Raw genomic sequence first — 18518 nt, 5'->3', positions numbered from 1 at the left:
TGCACAACAGAAGTCTAAATAGCTACTTTTGCAACTGCTATCTCACCCATCCTTCAAAAACTGTCACGACCCTGCTGAAGAAAAAAAAAAAAAAAAAAGGAAGGGGGAGGCAGAAAACCATCAAATTTTATAGATCTTTACTCTTTTGCAGAGGAAAAAAGCATAACCAACAGAATTGTGTTTATCTGCTTTTGTGAAAAGTAATATATATGGCCTGATTTTTGTTCACCCTAAATTTCTGTAACAAATGTAAATCCTCTCTGGTTTCCTTACCTCACAAAGTGTATTTTGGAATACTGGATTTCTATTACCAAAAAAACCTCAACCTTCTGTGTTATGATCTATCACAATATTCTAGTTCTTACTAAATTTTAGCATAAGGATATATGCCATTACATTTCAGTATCCCAAATGTTTCTTTAACGAACATCCTCTGTAATCATGGAAAAACCTCACTGTAGTGTGAATTTTAAAATAAAACTCTAAGTTTTATATTATTGGTGAAGCTAAAAACTCTTGGGCTATATTAGATTTGGTTGATGGAGGGTGGATCAATTTCGGGTTTTTGGGTGTTTTTTTTTCTTTTTCTTTCTTGTTTTTTTTTAGGAGTAAAGAAGCCAAATCTTAGAAGTTTATGAGACTGAAATACAGCCAGACAAGTACAGCTCACATTCAGCTAATTCCCAGTGCAAAGGAAAAAAAAAAAAGAAAAAGACCTACAAATCCGATATATAACAACAAAGCCTTAACACTCCTCTTAGGTTCCTCTACCAAACCTTTTCAGGAAAGCCAGACAGCACTGGATGAGAATCATCAGAGCACAGGTTAAGAAGGGGCTAATTAGCATGCCCAGTGCAGGTCTACCTGTGCTCCATCGGAAATGAGATGCTACCTCCAGAAAGCTGACTACATTTAAGCAAATGCAGCCATCGTGGTTCAGAGACAGCACTGCGGTAGCGACAGAAACGTGCCAGCTGAAGGGGAGGAAAAATCCAATGGAAAGCTGAACAATGTCAGGAGAGGGGGAAAAAATCAATAGGGGCTGCCTGGAGAGGGAGAAGGCTGGAAAGGGGCTGCACAGACAAAGCAGGGAGTACAGCAGCTCCTATCACCCTGCACTCTGCTCTTTCACGGCCACACAGCTGGCTTGGCTCGGGGTCCCCGACAGGCAGACATCGCAGCATCCTGAAATGCCGGTCCTGATTCCTCAGGGCTCTCAGTTCTCATCAGGCAGCACACAACAAACCAGCCGGCAGCCAGAGCCAAACACCAGGCCCTGCCCCGACCCGGCCCCAGCACCCTGCACAGCAGCACCCAGGTGCCCGCGACGGCTCTCGCTCAGACGGCACAACGGCCACAACGTTCCTTTGCTGTAACTTCCAAGTGAAATTTAAAAAAAAAAAAAAACATACATAAAAGATTTTTGCATTCACTTTTTTTTTTTTTTAAATTACTCACAAAAGCGTAAAATGAATGGCAACGATTTCCTACAAATAAACTGACAGCTGTTTGGGAGAATCTAAAATGAAATGATGTCTCTGGAAGTCGTCCTTCCTCCACTTCCATTTGTCTCGAGAAAATTTGGTATTTTCTCACCGCGCCGTGGCTCCATTTAATCATGCGATGGGTGACACGGAGATCCATTTTCCTGACAGGACAGTTGATCACCCTATCACGGAGGGGAAATTAATAACCCCAGAGAGCTCTGCGTGGAAGCAGGAGCCCTGCTGGAGGAAGGACACTAATGTTGCACATTTTCCTCAGCAAATAGTGCACGTGTGCCTTGGAAAACAGTGCATGTGTACCTTGGAAAACAGCATGCCTCCAGCACTGCACAGTGTTGGAGGGGCATAATGCATCCAAGCATTTCTTTATACTTGGGTTTACTTCAGACCAAATGACTGTGTTAAATATTCCAATGCCTTCTGAAAACTACATCTGAACAGCGTTTAGAGGAGGCAGCCTTACGGGTAACACAAAGCAAAGAGGGTATTCACAAAGCATTCAAAATACAGGTAGAGCATTTCAGAAGTTCAAATTGTTTAAAAGGCTGCAGGTTATTGATCGCTTCATTTAAAAAGCAGTCAGAGAGTGCAGCCACGAGGTCAGGGTGAATTTAACAGTTTGGAGCACTTTACTAAATAACTCTAAAGATCACGTTAATTGGCTTTGCACAGTTCTTGGGTAAAATTAATTTTATCCTGGCTTACAATAAAAGGATTAAAAGACAAATTAAGTTCTTCAGGTTTAACTGGAATAGAAATCAATGGATCTGAATTAAGACTGAAGGTGGTTTTGTAAGGGATGGACTGCTACCTCGTATCTGCTTTATGTGTGCGTATCTGTGCGTGCATAGATACATGCACACATACGCACAGAAGAGTGGACTGAAAAAGCCCACAACTTTCACCTAAGGAAATAAAATAATTTCCTCAAGACCACAGCAGAGCTTGCACCAGTTTGGCAGGGAATTCTGATGCCATCCTGGTGTTCGAAGGATGCAAAGAAAACCAACAACTAAACCCCTCATGATTTTGTCACAGTCCATATTTCACAGCACAAAGTGAACATCGTCAGCAGTCACTGTCTATAAATGAAACCTTGCAAAATGACAAATGACAAAACTTCCTGGCAAGCCAGCACTGAAACTGCTTACTTTTAAAACTGTAACAGTTTCTCTGCATTATGGAGAATATTATAGAAGAACATTCAAGAGCTATGATGGGGAAAGGCAGTTTTGCTTACACGCATCTTGGCTCACAATAATCCATGCAACTGCCTGGTATTTCCATATCAGTAGTTTCAAATATCTTTTCCTGTCAGGTGCACTATTTTCTTACAGTAAATAAATAAATTTACTCAAATGGTGCTCTAAAAGGAAATGGCAAAAAACACAGATTTCAAACTACAAAAACAAAACGAAGTGAACAAAAAATGTGAAAGAAAGATAGGAAGGAAGGAAAAAAAGGAAAGGAAGGAAAGAAAAATAAGGAGTGAAGGAGGGAGGGAGGAAGGGAAGGAAAAGAGGACAACCAAACAAAAACTGCTGTGAATTAAACGTGCCAATGAAAGGCACTTCAGTTCTTCAGGATTCTTAACCAGTCAAGCCACTCTGCGGGTCTGCCTTCATTTTCAATTTTTAAGATTGTACTCTGAAGAATAATTGCAGTAATTTCAGCACCTCTGGAAGCCTACAATGCCACAGTGTTGAAAATAATCCAGAACTGAAAAATATACAGAAATACTGGTAACATGAAATGACCATGAGGAAAAGGCTGAAAATAATCTATTTCATTTAAGCTCACGAAAGCCACTGCGTCTCCATGCTAACCTGACAGGATTCAAGAAGGTGCTTTCTGCCACTTCTGTTATTCCTACACACATGGCTCCCTCCTCTGGCCAGCAGAACAGAGTATTGGGTGCAGGGTGTCGGGTGCAGGGCATGCATTCCCTTACTACAAGAAAAAGGCAAACAAACAAGTTTTTTGCTCTCTGGAGTCATTTATTTCTATTTTCAGTCTTATTCTCATTAACGGTGGAAAAAACATCTGTAAATACAGAAAATTCCCAAATTCTTTAAGTCGTGAGCCATCTCTGTTTCTACCATCAATTCCATAATCTTCAAAGTATTTATAAAATGTACAAACTTGCAGACAGAAAACTCATTTTGTGCATCTATTTTTTAATTTAGCTGACAGCTCGGAAGTCAGTAAAGCACAATGCAGAAATCTGGCAGCGTGTGGCAAGTTGAAGAGGCTGACTGGGATTGCTAGTTTTTATTTCCTATGTTATTTTTTATTTTTTATTTCCTATGGTTATCTGAAGGGTGTTTACAGTTTCTATTTTGCTGCCTTTGCAGCACTTCAGCTGGGCTGTTTCAGGAAATACATAAAGGGTGGAGAATCAAACAGACTTCAATAGCAGCTTGTTCATTAAGACATAACATATTCTGCAACTCCTTTGTAACTATTCCTATCACTTAGACCAGAATATAAAAGATTAGTAACAGGATGCACCCGTGGCATTACCTATAGATAGCTGAAATGCAGAGTTTGAATGAAGGCATTTCAGTGCCATGCCATCTGGTATTTTCTTTTAAATGAATCATTTGCTGTGTTTTATTAGGTATCTGCCACCGAACTATCAGACGGGGAAGGAAGCTGCATAAGAAGAAACCAGTACATCTCACAAAGATTTCATGCACCTTTTCCATTGTTCTCACAATTATTAAGGAGATATGTAGGCTTAGCTAATGAAAGAACACTTGATAACATCACCTGAAAATAAATTCAGATAAGAATTTGCAGAAGAATTGCTCCTAAGCACAGCAGGTTGTTTTGTTCTTGCTGTTGTTTTTTAAATAATTGCTGGGATTTTTTTGTTGTTTGTTTTTATCCATTTTTAATTTCCCTCCCCAAAAGGTCTCCTTCCTATTGGCTGTCTCATTTGTTTGATAATGACTGTCCTGCTGTTTTCGTAGCTGCAGGAAAGCATGAGAAATAACAGAACACTGTTACTACTGTAGAAACTGGAAGTGTTTAAACTTCATTTTCCTAATTTTTCATACAGCATCTTCCAACAGAGAAGTTTAATAATTAAATATCAATAAGTCACATAGCTTTGTATTATTAAAGCCAGGGCATTTTTCTGGTTTGCTTTTTGATAACATATTCCCTTTGTGGTGCCAGTAACCTGATTTTATGCAGCCAGCCAGCTGCAGCACTTTAGAAAGAGAATTATAAAACCCCTCATGGGGAATAATAACATTTATTAGATGAGTATAGATGACGATGACGGTTATCATTATTATTTAGAGAACGCTGTTGCAGCCACCAAGATTTTCAAATTTTGAAATAAAAAAAAATTCACGTAGTTCAATTTTTCATCTGAGACCCCATGTCAGATCCAAGGGCTCCGACTCCACCGTCCACCCCTGGTTCAGGAACACGGAGGTCAGAACCCACACACAAATCCCCGTGCCTTATCCACACTGAAAGTTACGAAACAGACATTACTGAAAAACTGCAGTGCATAATTTAAAATGATAGCATTCGGGGTACAAAAGGCCGTCAGTAATCTGTTAGCCCATAGCCAAACACCACAGAGCTGCTGCTGGCAAGCCGAAGGGTTAAGGCCCTGATTTTCTTCTGCATAGGTGGTGCTATTTTAAGCCAATAGTGTGTTTAAATCCACACCAATGAAATCAATACAGCACTGCTCTACTCAAGGTGAGACCAAATAAACCTGTCGGAAGCTTTGAGAAATAGGCTTTGCAGTACTCTTTGAGTGCTAAGTGCCTTTCAGCCCAGAGATCTGTCATTAAATAATCATTAGCCATCACTCATTCTTCCTAAAAAGCTCAACGCCTGAATCTGCTCAGTATCCACGCAGCGTCCGTGCAGCGTGCCATGCTTATGAGCACTTGGGGACGTGCACGCACACCATGCAGCGCTCTTCCTTGCACCCACACACCTGGAGCAGCAGCCTCGTTGCAACGCCAGCCGTGCCCAAATTCAGCCTGCTCCATGCCCAAGCCATGCCTTACAAGTTGCTCATGCGAGCCTTCAGTTTATTTTGCACCAAAAGGAAAGAAAAACTTGAGCACAGTTATTTCGGGACTTACCAAAAATGCTTTGTGCCTTGGAAAAGCCGTGCAGCATTGCCTAAATCGCAGCCTACTTCAGATTAAAGCTAGCGATAGATGATATTTATTCATTACTTCCATGTACCTGCAGATTTCTGTTTGGCACCACTGCAACGCTTCTGCTCCTGGAAGCATTGACTTGTGTGCCAGTTATTACTTTACAATGAGGCCATGTGGAACTCGTAAACAAATGGATTCCATCTACCTGCAAATACTGAAATTGCTGTTGTCAGTCATTTTCTATCTGTAGCACATCAACGGAAAACCAAAAAATATTTAAGAAGCTAATTAAATATCTGACAGCGTGTAAAGCAGCAAATTTCTTTCTTGGAACACAGGGTTAACCTATTATCTCTCTGCATTAACCCTATCCCTTCTCAGCACTGCACTGTGAGCTGTGTGCTGAAATGTCCCATTTCCTTCCAGACAGCACGGAAACCAATTAGCTACACTCTTCAGCATGCATTTTCACCAACAAGCTCAAGTAAGCAATCAACATCTTACACTAATTTAATTCCACTGAAAGCCACATAGACTCGAATTTTAATAACCTGGGAATAAATTTTACCGTAGCAACATTTGGCTGTTTCATATCACATTTGAAAACCACAATCACACGTTTATGAAGTATTAATTGTCCCCTAACCTCATCGCTTTAATTTTTAAATGGAGCTTTGTGCTGCAGTTTCCAGAAATCCGTATCCCTCTGTGCTACTGCCTACATAAATGAGTCATAAACAAAAGCACTTTAAATGTTCACGATACCTTTCCAGAATTTTGATCACGATCACTATAAGCAGTAATGAGAAAAGTTTTGATGCATAAATGCTGTGCTTTAAATCAAAGCAAATCACACTGAATAAGAGGTACTCTATATTCTCCCATCTGAACAGCAGAGGATCCATTTTGTCTTTATTTTCCACTGCTCTTAGCAGCACGAGGAGAAGCTCCTCGCCCATTTTGTGTTCCCAGAGCTGCAGAATACAGTGAAGTATTCAGTAGTAAAAGGAGTGATACAGATAAGAAACTGCAATTGATCAGAACGACGGCAACAAAAAGTGTGTACTGTATGCAGAAAAGCACGCTTCCTAAATGTGCCTATCAGCCTTAGGAAAATTACAGTGACATTTATCTTTTAGCTTTACAAACACAAGGCAACTCCGGGCACCTACATAACTCTGCACTACATTATAAACAGAGCATAATTCCATCGGGCAAACCCAATATTGCAAAACAGATAAAGATTACATTAGCAATGTTTGTATTAGAAGTAACTAGCTTGTATATAAATAAAGTGAGATAGATGTAAACAGAAGAAATCTTTTTCCCAAAGAAGATTTCAATAAGTTGTTGATTAAGAGTCAATTAAAGAAATTTATTCTCAAGTTTCAGATCACTCTGGACATAGGTAAAACTTCAATAAAACCAGTACAAATCTCAACTTTACATTCTGAAGCATGATTACAATTTTATTGAAAGGAACATAAAACTATTTTACATTATATTCATTTTGAAACCAAATGGTAACTTTTCCTGATGCGTTATAAAAAGATGTTGCTCCTATTGGAAATCAATAGGGAGGCAGAAAAAATTAGATAGCTACGATTTGCCAAGAAATCAATAAGAAATATAGCAATATCAAAATCCACATTCTTAATCTTTTACACACTAAAATCTGACTTTCACATGAACGGAACGGTAAGAATTTACAGGAGAAAACACGTAAGCTGTTGTTACATGCTTCTGATGCACCTATTATACCCTTTGCCTACAATTTAAGCTACCTTGCTTTTAGCACCGTTCCGATTGTGACTGATCTAAATTCCCACTGCTTAAAGATTATTTTGCAACGATTTAATACACCCTCTAGATGTATTACACACACCCTTATCGACCATCCTGTAACAAACAAAGCCCACCTCCCCATTTGTCTCCAGCTGGCCCCTGCTGGGTGCTTTGCATCAGCCCCTGCCGGGAGGGGCGGGAGATGTGCGCATAGGAAGCTGCGGCTGATGAACAGCACCAAGCTAAGCATCACAGCTTCCAGACAAAACACTTCTTTTTTTTTTTTTCCCTCTATGAAAAAATTCAGGGAAATTGAAAGCTTCCAGCAGCATAAGGAAAAGCGTTTAGACTGAGATCAGGGTTACGTTTCACAGTGAATTTTTCCAGCAGCACAACGCACAGGCTAGCGATGACGTGCTTTTCAGCACTGCTTAGGACTGCCATGTAAACCCCCTGAACACCAACGCTGCGGCTCCCAGGCACCTCCAATCTCACCCAGCTCAGTGCAAGGCAGCACCCAGCTCGCTGCGAGGCAGGACACAGCTCAGTGCAGGCAGCACCAGGCCCACGGAGCAGAGGGACCCGGCGCTGCCGCGTGGCTCCAACAACAGCTCTGGTGCTGAATGCAGAACACACTCTATTTGGCTTTCAGTCAATTAAGCTTTAAGCTGTCAGCAAACAAGAGTTTTAAGTTAATTTTGAATCACCACAAATCAAGTTGAAGGTTGTGAAAGGGCACTCTCACATGCCGGCATGAAAAAAGGCAGTTTAATTGCCTCTGAATAGCTATTATATGCTGCAATTGGCCTATTGAATCTTAGATGATCTATTTATTTATCAAAGTGCAGAGACTGGTAAAAGAAAGCAACGTACAAACTTCACTTTCTTCCCCTCTGGCTTAAGCAGATAAAATTAAAGTCTTTGCATACACAAGCTACTACTGAAGCACTCATTTTTCTAATAAAGTTCAGTATGGGTTACATTATATTTTATTCCTGAATAATTACCGCTGCCCAAAATACAGCTATCTGAAATGTGAAAACAAGTAATTTCCAATACAAGAAGTTATTGCTAGTTGGATTTTATTTATATATCTTAAACCTTCTTACAGATTTTTCCACGTGCCAGACAGACAAATATTGTTTTAAATTACTAATCTGAAAAATCATCCGTGCAGAAGAAGGTTATAGAAAAAGGCTATACAAAAGTATAAAGCCAGCTGCTATTGAAATGTTAAAAGAAAAACCTTCCACACATCTCAGATCTCTATCTTCACGTAAAATAGTTTAGAGCAGAATGAGGCCAAACAACAAGAGGAACAGGTCTTCAAACTTAAAAACTCTTTTCATCAATCCACTTGCAAAAACTGCAACGCAAATTAAGGAAACGTCATTTTAAAAAATGTGTCAGTAGGACTAAGTTTAAGACCAACATTCTCTGATTTTGCTGTGGCTAATCAGATGCTTAAAGTATAGTTAGCCATAGAGAAGGTTAAACTGTTTTCTTAACGCAGTGTTTATTTATACATCAAACAGTAAAACCTAGAATTATTAAACATGAACTTTTTTTTTTTTTTTTTTAATAAACTACAAGATTTTTTCAAACAAGAACGGGCCAACTGGCTTCTATTTTCATTGTGTTAAATTATGGAAGATTTTCCTTACTTTCCAACCCTACCCACGGAGCAAGGCAGCCTGGGGAATGCTGCATTCAGGCACCTGGGGAGGGACTCAAGTCTAACTTCCCCGGGTTAATGGAAAGAGGTATGGAAGGAAACTCCAGCACACCAACGTCAGGAGCCTAATGGTGCACACTGGTACCCACTGCTGATTGTTCCAAATGTCAGTCTGGTACCTCTTGGAGCTTTTGTTTCTCACTGCTTCTAACACTCTCTGGCAAGATGCACTGTTTGAAACTGTGATAAAGCTTACAGCTCTCTTTTCTACTGGGTACAGACCCCAGCCAAAACTCTCCATGTTTTATGTTTTTCTTATCATCGGGTCCTGCAAAATATGCATGGAGAGGGGTGGGTGACAAGTCAAAAATGAAAGGCTATGCGTAACTAAAAAAGGAGAAAAAGATCCATCAATGACGGAAAAAACAGCCAAAACCATTGCTGGAAGAGATGTACACACAGAAATGATGTGACTAAGATGACACTTCTCATCTCATACCAGTCAAGATGCCGCACTGCTGTATTTCCTCTGTGGCAACGGAAAGACCAGAGCGGCTGCAGGAAAGAGACACATCAGCTAGCCAAAGCTGTCCTGCTGGGTGCTTCTGCTGGGATATGACCAGAAGAAGAAGGTGTGAAATGAAACAACCACTCACCACAACCAAATGACCAGATGACTTGCTTTGGGGAAGGCAAAGGATAGGGGCTTCTACACTGTATGTTTACGGTTGCAGGTTCCTGCAGTAGTGGATGCCTGTAGCTACTTCTGTGATTTCAACTCGTTTTGAAGTCCAGCATAAGAATTACTTATGGCTGAGACAAAACTTGTTATTTTTGAGGAGGGAAATAGGTCAGAGAAGGTGTTACAGCATGAAAGTCACAACAGTAGTACACAGAGAAAGGGTTATAAATTGATAAAGCGGGGACTTCTGAAAGGACTACCCCAAAACAGCAGTTTTGCTGCATGTTGCCAGGATTACAGGAAGTGTTCAGGCAATATATGACAAGATTAGGCACCAAGTTATCATGAGAAATTTAAAATTTAATATGCAAAAGGAACAGAACAAAGATTTCCAGGATTTTTAATCCCATCTCCTCAGTCCAAGGACTATTTAAGCAAATGCAACCCAATTTAAATTTAAAGAAGTATAGAAGGTTTCTGCAGCTGCTCATCACTCCCTAACTTCCAGAGATACCTCCTGCTAGGAGCTGCCCTAATGCTGTCACATACCTGGAAGCAAGAACCTCCTGCAGGAGTGCTGTCACCTGCTCCAGCTCTAAAACAAGTTGGCTAAGAACTGTTCCAAAATTGGTGGCCTTCCCACTTCCCAAACGCACTGCCCACAGCGAGCAAATGGAGAGCATAAACAAACTGCTGATTCGCTCAGTTGCCTCAATAATCAAAAAAAACCTTGCACGGGTTTAAGCATATTCCCACCACACACTTCAAACACCATTACACCATTACTGGAACAAAAAAGAAAAAGCATGAGAATTACTAAGATTTTGACTGCAATGCTAACTAACATGTTAACTGAATAAAAACAGAAGGAAATCAGGACTCAAGAATACTAGTAAAATAGCATTTTTATACGTGGCTTTTACAACCTGTGCTACATCTGAGAAGATCACTCTGGAAAAAAAAAAATTAACTGCATTAATCTTTCATAAATCTTTAACTGAATTAAAGAAAACATCAAGTTGAAGCACTTCTGCCTAATGTCACTGAGAAAAGACAAGTAGCTGAAAGAATACAAACCAGGCGCAAACGTCAGACTAAGACAACGAGAACTAGTTTTTCCTACATTAATGAAACTTTCCAAAGGAACTACAGCACAAAGGGGGATGGGCAGAGCTGGAAGAAGACATCAGCCACCAGCACAGACAAAACGACTTCAGATGAGTCCAGATCCATGCTCACATAGTAACGCACACTGACAGGCTGACTTTTCACTTCTACCTACAAAACAAGAGTGCATAAGGACCGATACAGTGAGTTATGCTGCACGAAGGATAGAACACAGTAAGATTTTGCCTGGACTTTCAGAACCAGCTTACAAAGATGACACATTCCAGCTGCTGAGCAAACAGCTGTTCAGCAAAGCACGGCTGCCATGCACATCCAAATGTCTGGAGTTTTCTTTTTTTCCCATCTCCATAGCTCAGAAGATGAATTGAAATGGATGCCTCTCTTCTAGTAGAGGACAAAGATACTTCACAGCACTGCAATCAAAGTATGTAACAGCCCTTCATTTGACTTACCTCCCTCAAACATTTTTATACTAGTTTGCTAGCTTTTTGCCAAGGCTCTTATTTTTATATTAACCGTCATTTTAGAAACTAAACTAAACGCAAAGTGACATGCTGGTGTGCATCACAGCCACTGCTTGAGCCTGGCAGAACTCTGTAACTGCTCTGTTGTGTGCTTCTGCTATTAATTAGAAGCATGTCTGACACCTCAAACAGATCAGTTCTCTGCAGCACTTCCCTAATGAAGGCATACGGCACTGCCCAGCACTGACAGATGCCATTCAGACAGATGTCCAGCCCATCACCCTCTCACAAAGAACACATTTCTTAATGGTACTTACTGGGTGACATCTGCTTGAATGGCAGATGCCCACATCTCTTCAACTGCACACAGCTTTGGTGAAAAATCCTTGTTCTACATGAGTTACATTTCTTTACATTTCTTAAAGATAAACAAAAGGCTTTTTTTTTTTTTTTTTTTTTTTTTTTTTTTTTTTTTTTTTTTTTAAGTATTTCACCTACAACTTCATGCTTTCTTGTAGACAACCAAAGACACATTGCAGGAAACTCTATTCTTTCTTAATTTTGTACAGTTCTGTATGCACATATCTGATTAGACAAACTTCTCAAGGTGCTTCAAAATTCCGGTTAGTACACAGAATACTCCATTAACAATTAACATCTGTATGTTAAATAACTGGTGTTTGTGGCATCCACATTCCACTTTTAACTGTAATGGAAAAGATAAAGAGAGGTGTGCATTTTGACTTTTTTTCATCAGCATCTGCACAGGATGAAGTTTGCTTTAGATGGTAAAACCTCATTTTTTTTTCTGGTGTTTTACATAATAATCAGTGTGCACAGTGTGGTAGGTGGTTTTCTAATGGGTTATTAAATACAAATTAAGTGCATCTTTTATCTCTCTACGGTGGACTTTAGAGACACACAAACGTATGTGACGCGGTGAAGGTGCTCAAGTTCAGTCTGCGCTGCCTGAAAGAAACCCAGCAGGAATTTTGTCCAGAGATCGGCTCTTTTGGCACCCACATTGTGCTGAACAGTGGGCTGCTGGCTTGGCTGCTGGGGGTGGCAGATGGTGTCGTTTGTTGTGCACCTCCACCTCACAGCAAACCTTACGGGGAAGGCTGCCAGAGGAGGGGAGGGCAGCACTGGGCAACGGCACCTGTCGCTTCTGCTTCCAAGTCTGGCTCCAACTGCACTAGAGGATGCACAGAAACCACCAAAGCAGTCCAGAGACTCAACACATTAACAAGAGTAAGAAGGGAGCAAAAAATGCAAAATAGAAGCACAGCATATGGCTTAGTAAATGACCGCGCGCTACTTTTGGTAAACAAATGAAATATTTTTTGCTATTACTCTTTTTAGCTCGAAGACTTCCATTATAACAGAAGAAAAATAATATATCAACTAGGAACTAAATTAAAACTACTTAAAATAGTTTGACTGTACCAACATCAGAACATCTAGACACTGGGGGTAAAATAGTTATTACTCAAAATATGGGAAAACACTGGAAATTCAACATTTCTGCAAATGTTGTGCTAAGGTACAATACAAAAACCACGACTGCAAATGGCTGAACCTTCAACATAACACAGACAACATACTGTTGGTGCCTTCAGAGTCATTCTTTGTTTTAGAATATGAGATAAACTAACAATACTCCTTGCTTCTGATGTTACCAGCTAATGGATAATTATTGCCTAACAAATACTACTCGTTACACGAGAAAATAGGTTTCGTAGTACTACAGGAAGTTATTCAAAAGATTAAGCTTTCAAGTTAGCAAACATTATCAGTAACACTCCCAGCTTTTCTTCTCCATATGACCTTCTGCGTGTGAACTGCTGTCACTGCTGCAGTTCTGCTGGCATACTGGAAATTACAACCTGCACAAGATGCACAAAGAATTCTTGGCTGGGGCTCCCTTGGCCACGTGGCTAAACAAGGAGCATGCTGATCTCCTCTGTTCTGCCCTAGGACCTACTATCACATCACAACAGCAGGTAGGAGGAAATGCTGCTTCACATACAGTGCTTCTGCAAAAAGGAGCCCCAAAAAAGCAGTGCTCGCTGCTCTGCCCTTGGAAGCACAACTGCCAGACCCCTTGCAGAGCCCAGAGCTAAGGATGCATAGGTCTCACACAGCAGCTTGCTTCATACTTGAAGGCACCAAGACAACCCTCGTTGGACCAGGGCACACATATTTTCATAAATTTAGATTTTTTTTCTGAAACTTTCTTAGACAAATAATAATCCTTATTTCCGTATTTAAAGCAGTCTCCATCGTCTACCTTCCAGCTTTTCGGAATATCAGATCCTTTGGGATAAATTCCGTTTCAATTCAGTTTTTATGTAGAGGAATACCAACCAGGAATAATGGGTCTGACAAGAGTTTACCCAGCTTTGTCAATTATCAGGCCTCCTGTTGGAATCTCACCCTTTCACAACAAGGCAGCTGAGGGCAACTATCAGTGCTGTCATTGTCATCCCGTAGCGGCTCCAGGAGTTGTCTCAGAAGCCTTTGCCCCAAGCTTCCCTACCACCTACAGCTTGTTTTGAATAGTTCCTAGAAACAAAGCCCAAAAAATCCACCAGTTCGTGTAATCGACCCAATTAGAGGGCACAAAATCTTTTTCCTACTGTAGGGAACCTACTTTAGCTAGATTATTCCCCCCAGACCGTGCAATTCTGTGATGGTCTCTAGCCACCCAAGCCCCTTTCCCTGGAAGCAGTGCATATTGCATTCAGCTCAACGGAATCTCCCAGCATTACATTCACGTTGCTACCAGAAGCCTCAAAGTTCACCGAGCGCTGCTTAGCTTGCTGCTGTGTGAAGCCCAGCTCAGTCACAAACGTAATGCACCACTGTATTTCTGCAAGCCTTTAAGCTATAAAACCAAGGCAGTCAGTACTTCTGTAATCTCTGCAGCTGTGGTGATGGTACATGATATCTAGACTTCATGAAAGAGGGGAAAAATGTTTAACAAATTAATATTTAATTAGTACCAGGAAAGGGCTTGTGCTTTGCAAGCATCACTGTCAATGCCAATCCGAGCAAAGCCATTGCTACAAAAAGAAACTGCTGTGGAAAAATTCCCCATTTTGCAATGCCAAAGCCCCCACTCATTCCAGAAGTCACAGCCTGGTTGGGGTGGGAAGGGTCCTCAAGTTTCCCCCTGCCCCAGCAAGGCCCCGAGAGCTGTGCCAGCCCCACATGCAGGGCCTGGGGAAGTACTGCTGATTAGGTGCAAGAGCAATCCATAGAAGATTTAGAATATACGCCTTACTGTGTCCCAATACATTATTTATGTCCAGCACTAAGGCAACACTGCACAGCTCAGAGGCACACACTACCGCAACCTAAAAGTTACTTCCTTGAAGGCCTTCATTTGAACATGGGAAACTCACTGAATTCCTAAAGAGTCTATCTGCACTGTTACACCATTTTCTATGCTAGTAAATAAATCTGTCAGCAGAGGTACTGAGGCGCCACAACAGTGCCTTTTTCACAGCACTGGTGACATCTGACCCTTTATCTCTGTTATGTGCTCAGCAGTGCGTTTGTTTTATTATCCCTGCAGATGCTGCTGTGTAGGTTCCAGGCACACCTCAAATGCAGACAGTCACATCTCCAAACACGTAACAGCACTGTGTTTATTCTTCCTTATTTCCTTTATTTACTGATTTAAAAACAGATTTATACTTCTAAATAAAAAAAAAAAAAGCTAGATGATATCTTAGAGCCTAAAATTAGGTTAGCAACTAAGATTAAAATTACAAGGCAATAAAAGATATTAAATACGAAATATATTTTGAGAAGTTCAGTCAATGAAATCAGAAGATTCTCCGCCCAAGTACCAAAAAAACAAACCAAACCAAAACAAAAAAACAGTACTGTTCTAATGTGAATGATTTAAGCAAGATATTTCCTTAGGTTTAGTTATCCAGAAGAGCCTTGTAGGCATTAAAGATAACAGCTTGGAAGCCTGTTCTTGCATGTCTTTTCAGTACATCTGAACAACAACATTCAGTTTCCCATATAACTCCTGCTTGTGTGCTGTTAAATGCCTGACAGGCACTGTGGTGCTGTTTCCCAGAAATAGGCTTCAGTGCTTTTCAGCAAGCTAAGCTAAACTGCTTTAATCTCTAAAAGGACCAATGTGGAAGCGATCCTTTTAAAAAAATTATTTGAAGGAATGAGAGCATTTGGTGAATACCAATTTGAATTGGAAAAAAATCCTGTTGACCACTGCACACTGGTATTACTTTGTGCAGTCAATCAATAAGTATTAGCTCTAAAAGGACCACTATAGAAAGAAGCTGCATCATGTTTAAAGATGACAAGGTAAGCTTCAAGCTGTTTGAATTAAATTTTTTATATATTCCACAAACACTAAACTGATTGCATTCAATTGTAGATTGAAATTTTGTATTTACTCAGAACACAGCGTTCAAAGCTCAATTGCTTTGATCAAGAATGGCAGGGAGCAGGGAAACGCACATCATTTGGAACTGCCTCCAATAAAGCAGCCCATTTTCCATCTTTCCCCTGAAAAATACATAGGGCATCAAAGGGCTATGAGGGAATGATGCAACTCATGCCTATAGATGTATTCTATAGTTGGTAATGCTGTTATATATATATGTTAATATATATATATTGTGCTTTGCAAATATGTTATATATATAATTGGTAACTGCTGTTACTGAGGCTTCCAGAAGAGGAACCAGTTGGCCGCTGACAGACGTGGGACCAAGTAGATGCTACTTTTCTCAAAGAAACACAATGTAATGGATATCTTGTGAAAAGCATTTCAGAGTACTGTAAGCCCTTTCATTAATTCCCGTTCTTTATTTCCATTTTTTCAGCCTCTATCCATTGCTGTTTTTAACAATTCCCACATATTCCCCCATAATTAAATATAAATAATAAAAATAGACCCCATAAGCACCTCCAGCACTCTTCCTCCCCCACAGCTCTTTCAAGCCTTCTCCAAACAGCCTGTGTTAATACTCTGTGCTCCAAACAGTCTACTCCTCAACCAGCAGGAATCTTGTCTCAGTCACCTTCAGCCAGAGACTTGACCCAAAACTCCATCTGGCATACTAACAGTCTTCTGGTCAATAGGAATAGCTTTCCTTCTGACTTTCACAAAAATCTATAAAAAGCTCAGACAACATGGTCTGAGCTGACAGAACAGCACAGCTCTTGCGCTCTATAATCCGTGCTATGCTATGCCAAAATACATGCTGCAGTCATTCAAATTCTGAGGGTTCTGATACTGAGCATACAAGTATTTTCCCCACGATGCTGCACAGACAAGCATGAACAAAAGAATCAAAAGAGAACTGTTGTAATTAAATGTTTGTTTTTGTATGGCCTGTCATTTCAGAACATGCCTTGAGGGGCCGGAATTCTCAACCATCCATCAGTCTACAGAAACATACAGCAACGGTAAAAAGCTGTATTAGTCTTTTAGAACCAAAACATACTTGAACTCCATGTATGACACACTAACAGCATTTACTCACTGAAAAAAAACACAATTCAGTGAAGTGGATTATGATGGCAGCACCTCTGCATCAGTCTTTTCACCACGGTAAATCATTTAAGAAGTAACAATAAAGAATCAAACCTAAGAGCTAAGTATGTCAGCTGCAGGCAGACAACAAAGCTCAAAACACACTGAAGAATATTTGTTTCAGAAGCAATGCAGTAAAAAGACAGTAGTTAGAGTTAAGCATATGTTTCATTTTCACACGAGAAGTATGGAAAGTCAGAAATAAAGTGTTCCATCTCTTTTGCACTGAACTCAGTAAGTAAAAAAAAAAGAAATACGTTTTGTTAGGCTCACCAGCTGTGATGTCGTCATCCACTAGATCATGCTCTTCCTCCTGAACTTTTGCCTCTGTTCCCAATGAATCTGGGCTTGCAGTAGCAGTTTGAATGGCTTCCGTGGTAACTCCAGCTGAAAAAATAACAGCCAAACACCCATAGAAGTCAAAATGGTTTTCTTAGACAACAACCCTACACTAGGGAAAAATAAAATTATCTTCTGTTGCAATGTAGCTCTACGAAATGCAGATAAAGCAAAGATAAACTATTTTCTGACTTCCTATAATACAAACCTTTCCTTTATAAACGTTCTCCACGGTGTAGATATCTCACATACTTCCTTTTTACCTTCTAATATGATTAAAACAATCAAAAGAAAGACACAACATCCTCTTTAGCCATAAAACTGACTTCAGCAGAACTTCTCTCACATCTATTAATCCTGCATCTCTCCCACCAAAAAACAGCTCTTTCCATGTCACTTTCAGAGTACATTCCCTCATCTGAGCCATTCTGCATAACTTGGTTGTGATGTACGAGTTAATTGCTCTTGCAAATTGTGGTATGGACACTAAGTCATGCCGTGTAACACCACAGGAGGCTATCATTCATCGGTGTACTATGCCCAGCTTTCACCTTTATGAGCCCCTGCCCAGACCTTACTGCAATTCCATCAAGGCACTATCAAAAGAAGCGTTTTGCTAAGAGTGAAAAAGCACAGCCTCACAAATAGTGTTCCCAAAGAGCTTTAGGAAAGCTGAAGGAGCAGACTGAAGAGAGCCCAGATAAGATTTCTTTCCTCCTGATGTATCCTTTATGTCAGCTATCAAAAATCTTATTATATGAAGAGATTGCTGCTTTCCTGATTGTGGCATTAGGCTTGCCATCTATAGAGGCATTAAGATCCCATTAAAAAAGGACTACAGCCCTTTGTCAGCACCAGCCAAGCTTCAGAAAGAAATAAATCTGGAATGCCTTTCCCTTTGCTACCCCAGACTGTCAACTAGCACAGGGTGACCAAGTTCTGCCTATTCCCTTGCTGCTCCTCTGCCATTTGTTCAGCATCCTTATGAAAAACAAAATAACAAACACACACATTTCTTCAGTTTGGAGCAGTTTCGATGTGATAAACAACTCATCTTCCCCAGATGCAAAAATATGGTTTATAAGTGAAAATACAATAGTTCTTAATAAACTACATGGAGAGGAGCACTCCCAGGGGTTGGATCATGGCTGTCTCCCAGCGTGGTCTTTTTCAGCTCCCATAAGGACCTGGTAGTTCCAGCACTGCACTGTCAAAATGCT

The 18518-nt window shown here is 40.3% G+C and overlaps 1 protein-coding gene across 2 annotated transcripts in view; it reads right to left on the bottom strand.

The window, feature by feature from the left end:
• WDR7 (WD repeat domain 7) overlaps window positions 1–18518 on the bottom strand; it is a gene marked incomplete at both ends in the record, with an annotated part of 101344 nt that overhangs the window by 49184 nt on the left and 33642 nt on the right. For both annotated transcript variants that reach the window (XM_079548647.1, XM_079548646.1), the window contains one exon: window positions 17233–17346. In XM_079548647.1, coding sequence (XP_079404773.1) covers window positions 17233–17346 — 114 coding nt within the window. The remainder of the gene's footprint in view (window positions 1–17232; window positions 17347–18518) is intronic.

The sequence above is a fragment of the Tetrao urogallus genome, assembly GCF_951394365.1.
Source record: "Tetrao urogallus genome assembly, chromosome: Z".
Classification (NCBI taxonomy): domain Eukaryota; kingdom Metazoa; phylum Chordata; class Aves; order Galliformes; family Phasianidae; genus Tetrao; species Tetrao urogallus.
This window is presented reverse-complemented; position numbering and strand designations above follow the sequence as displayed.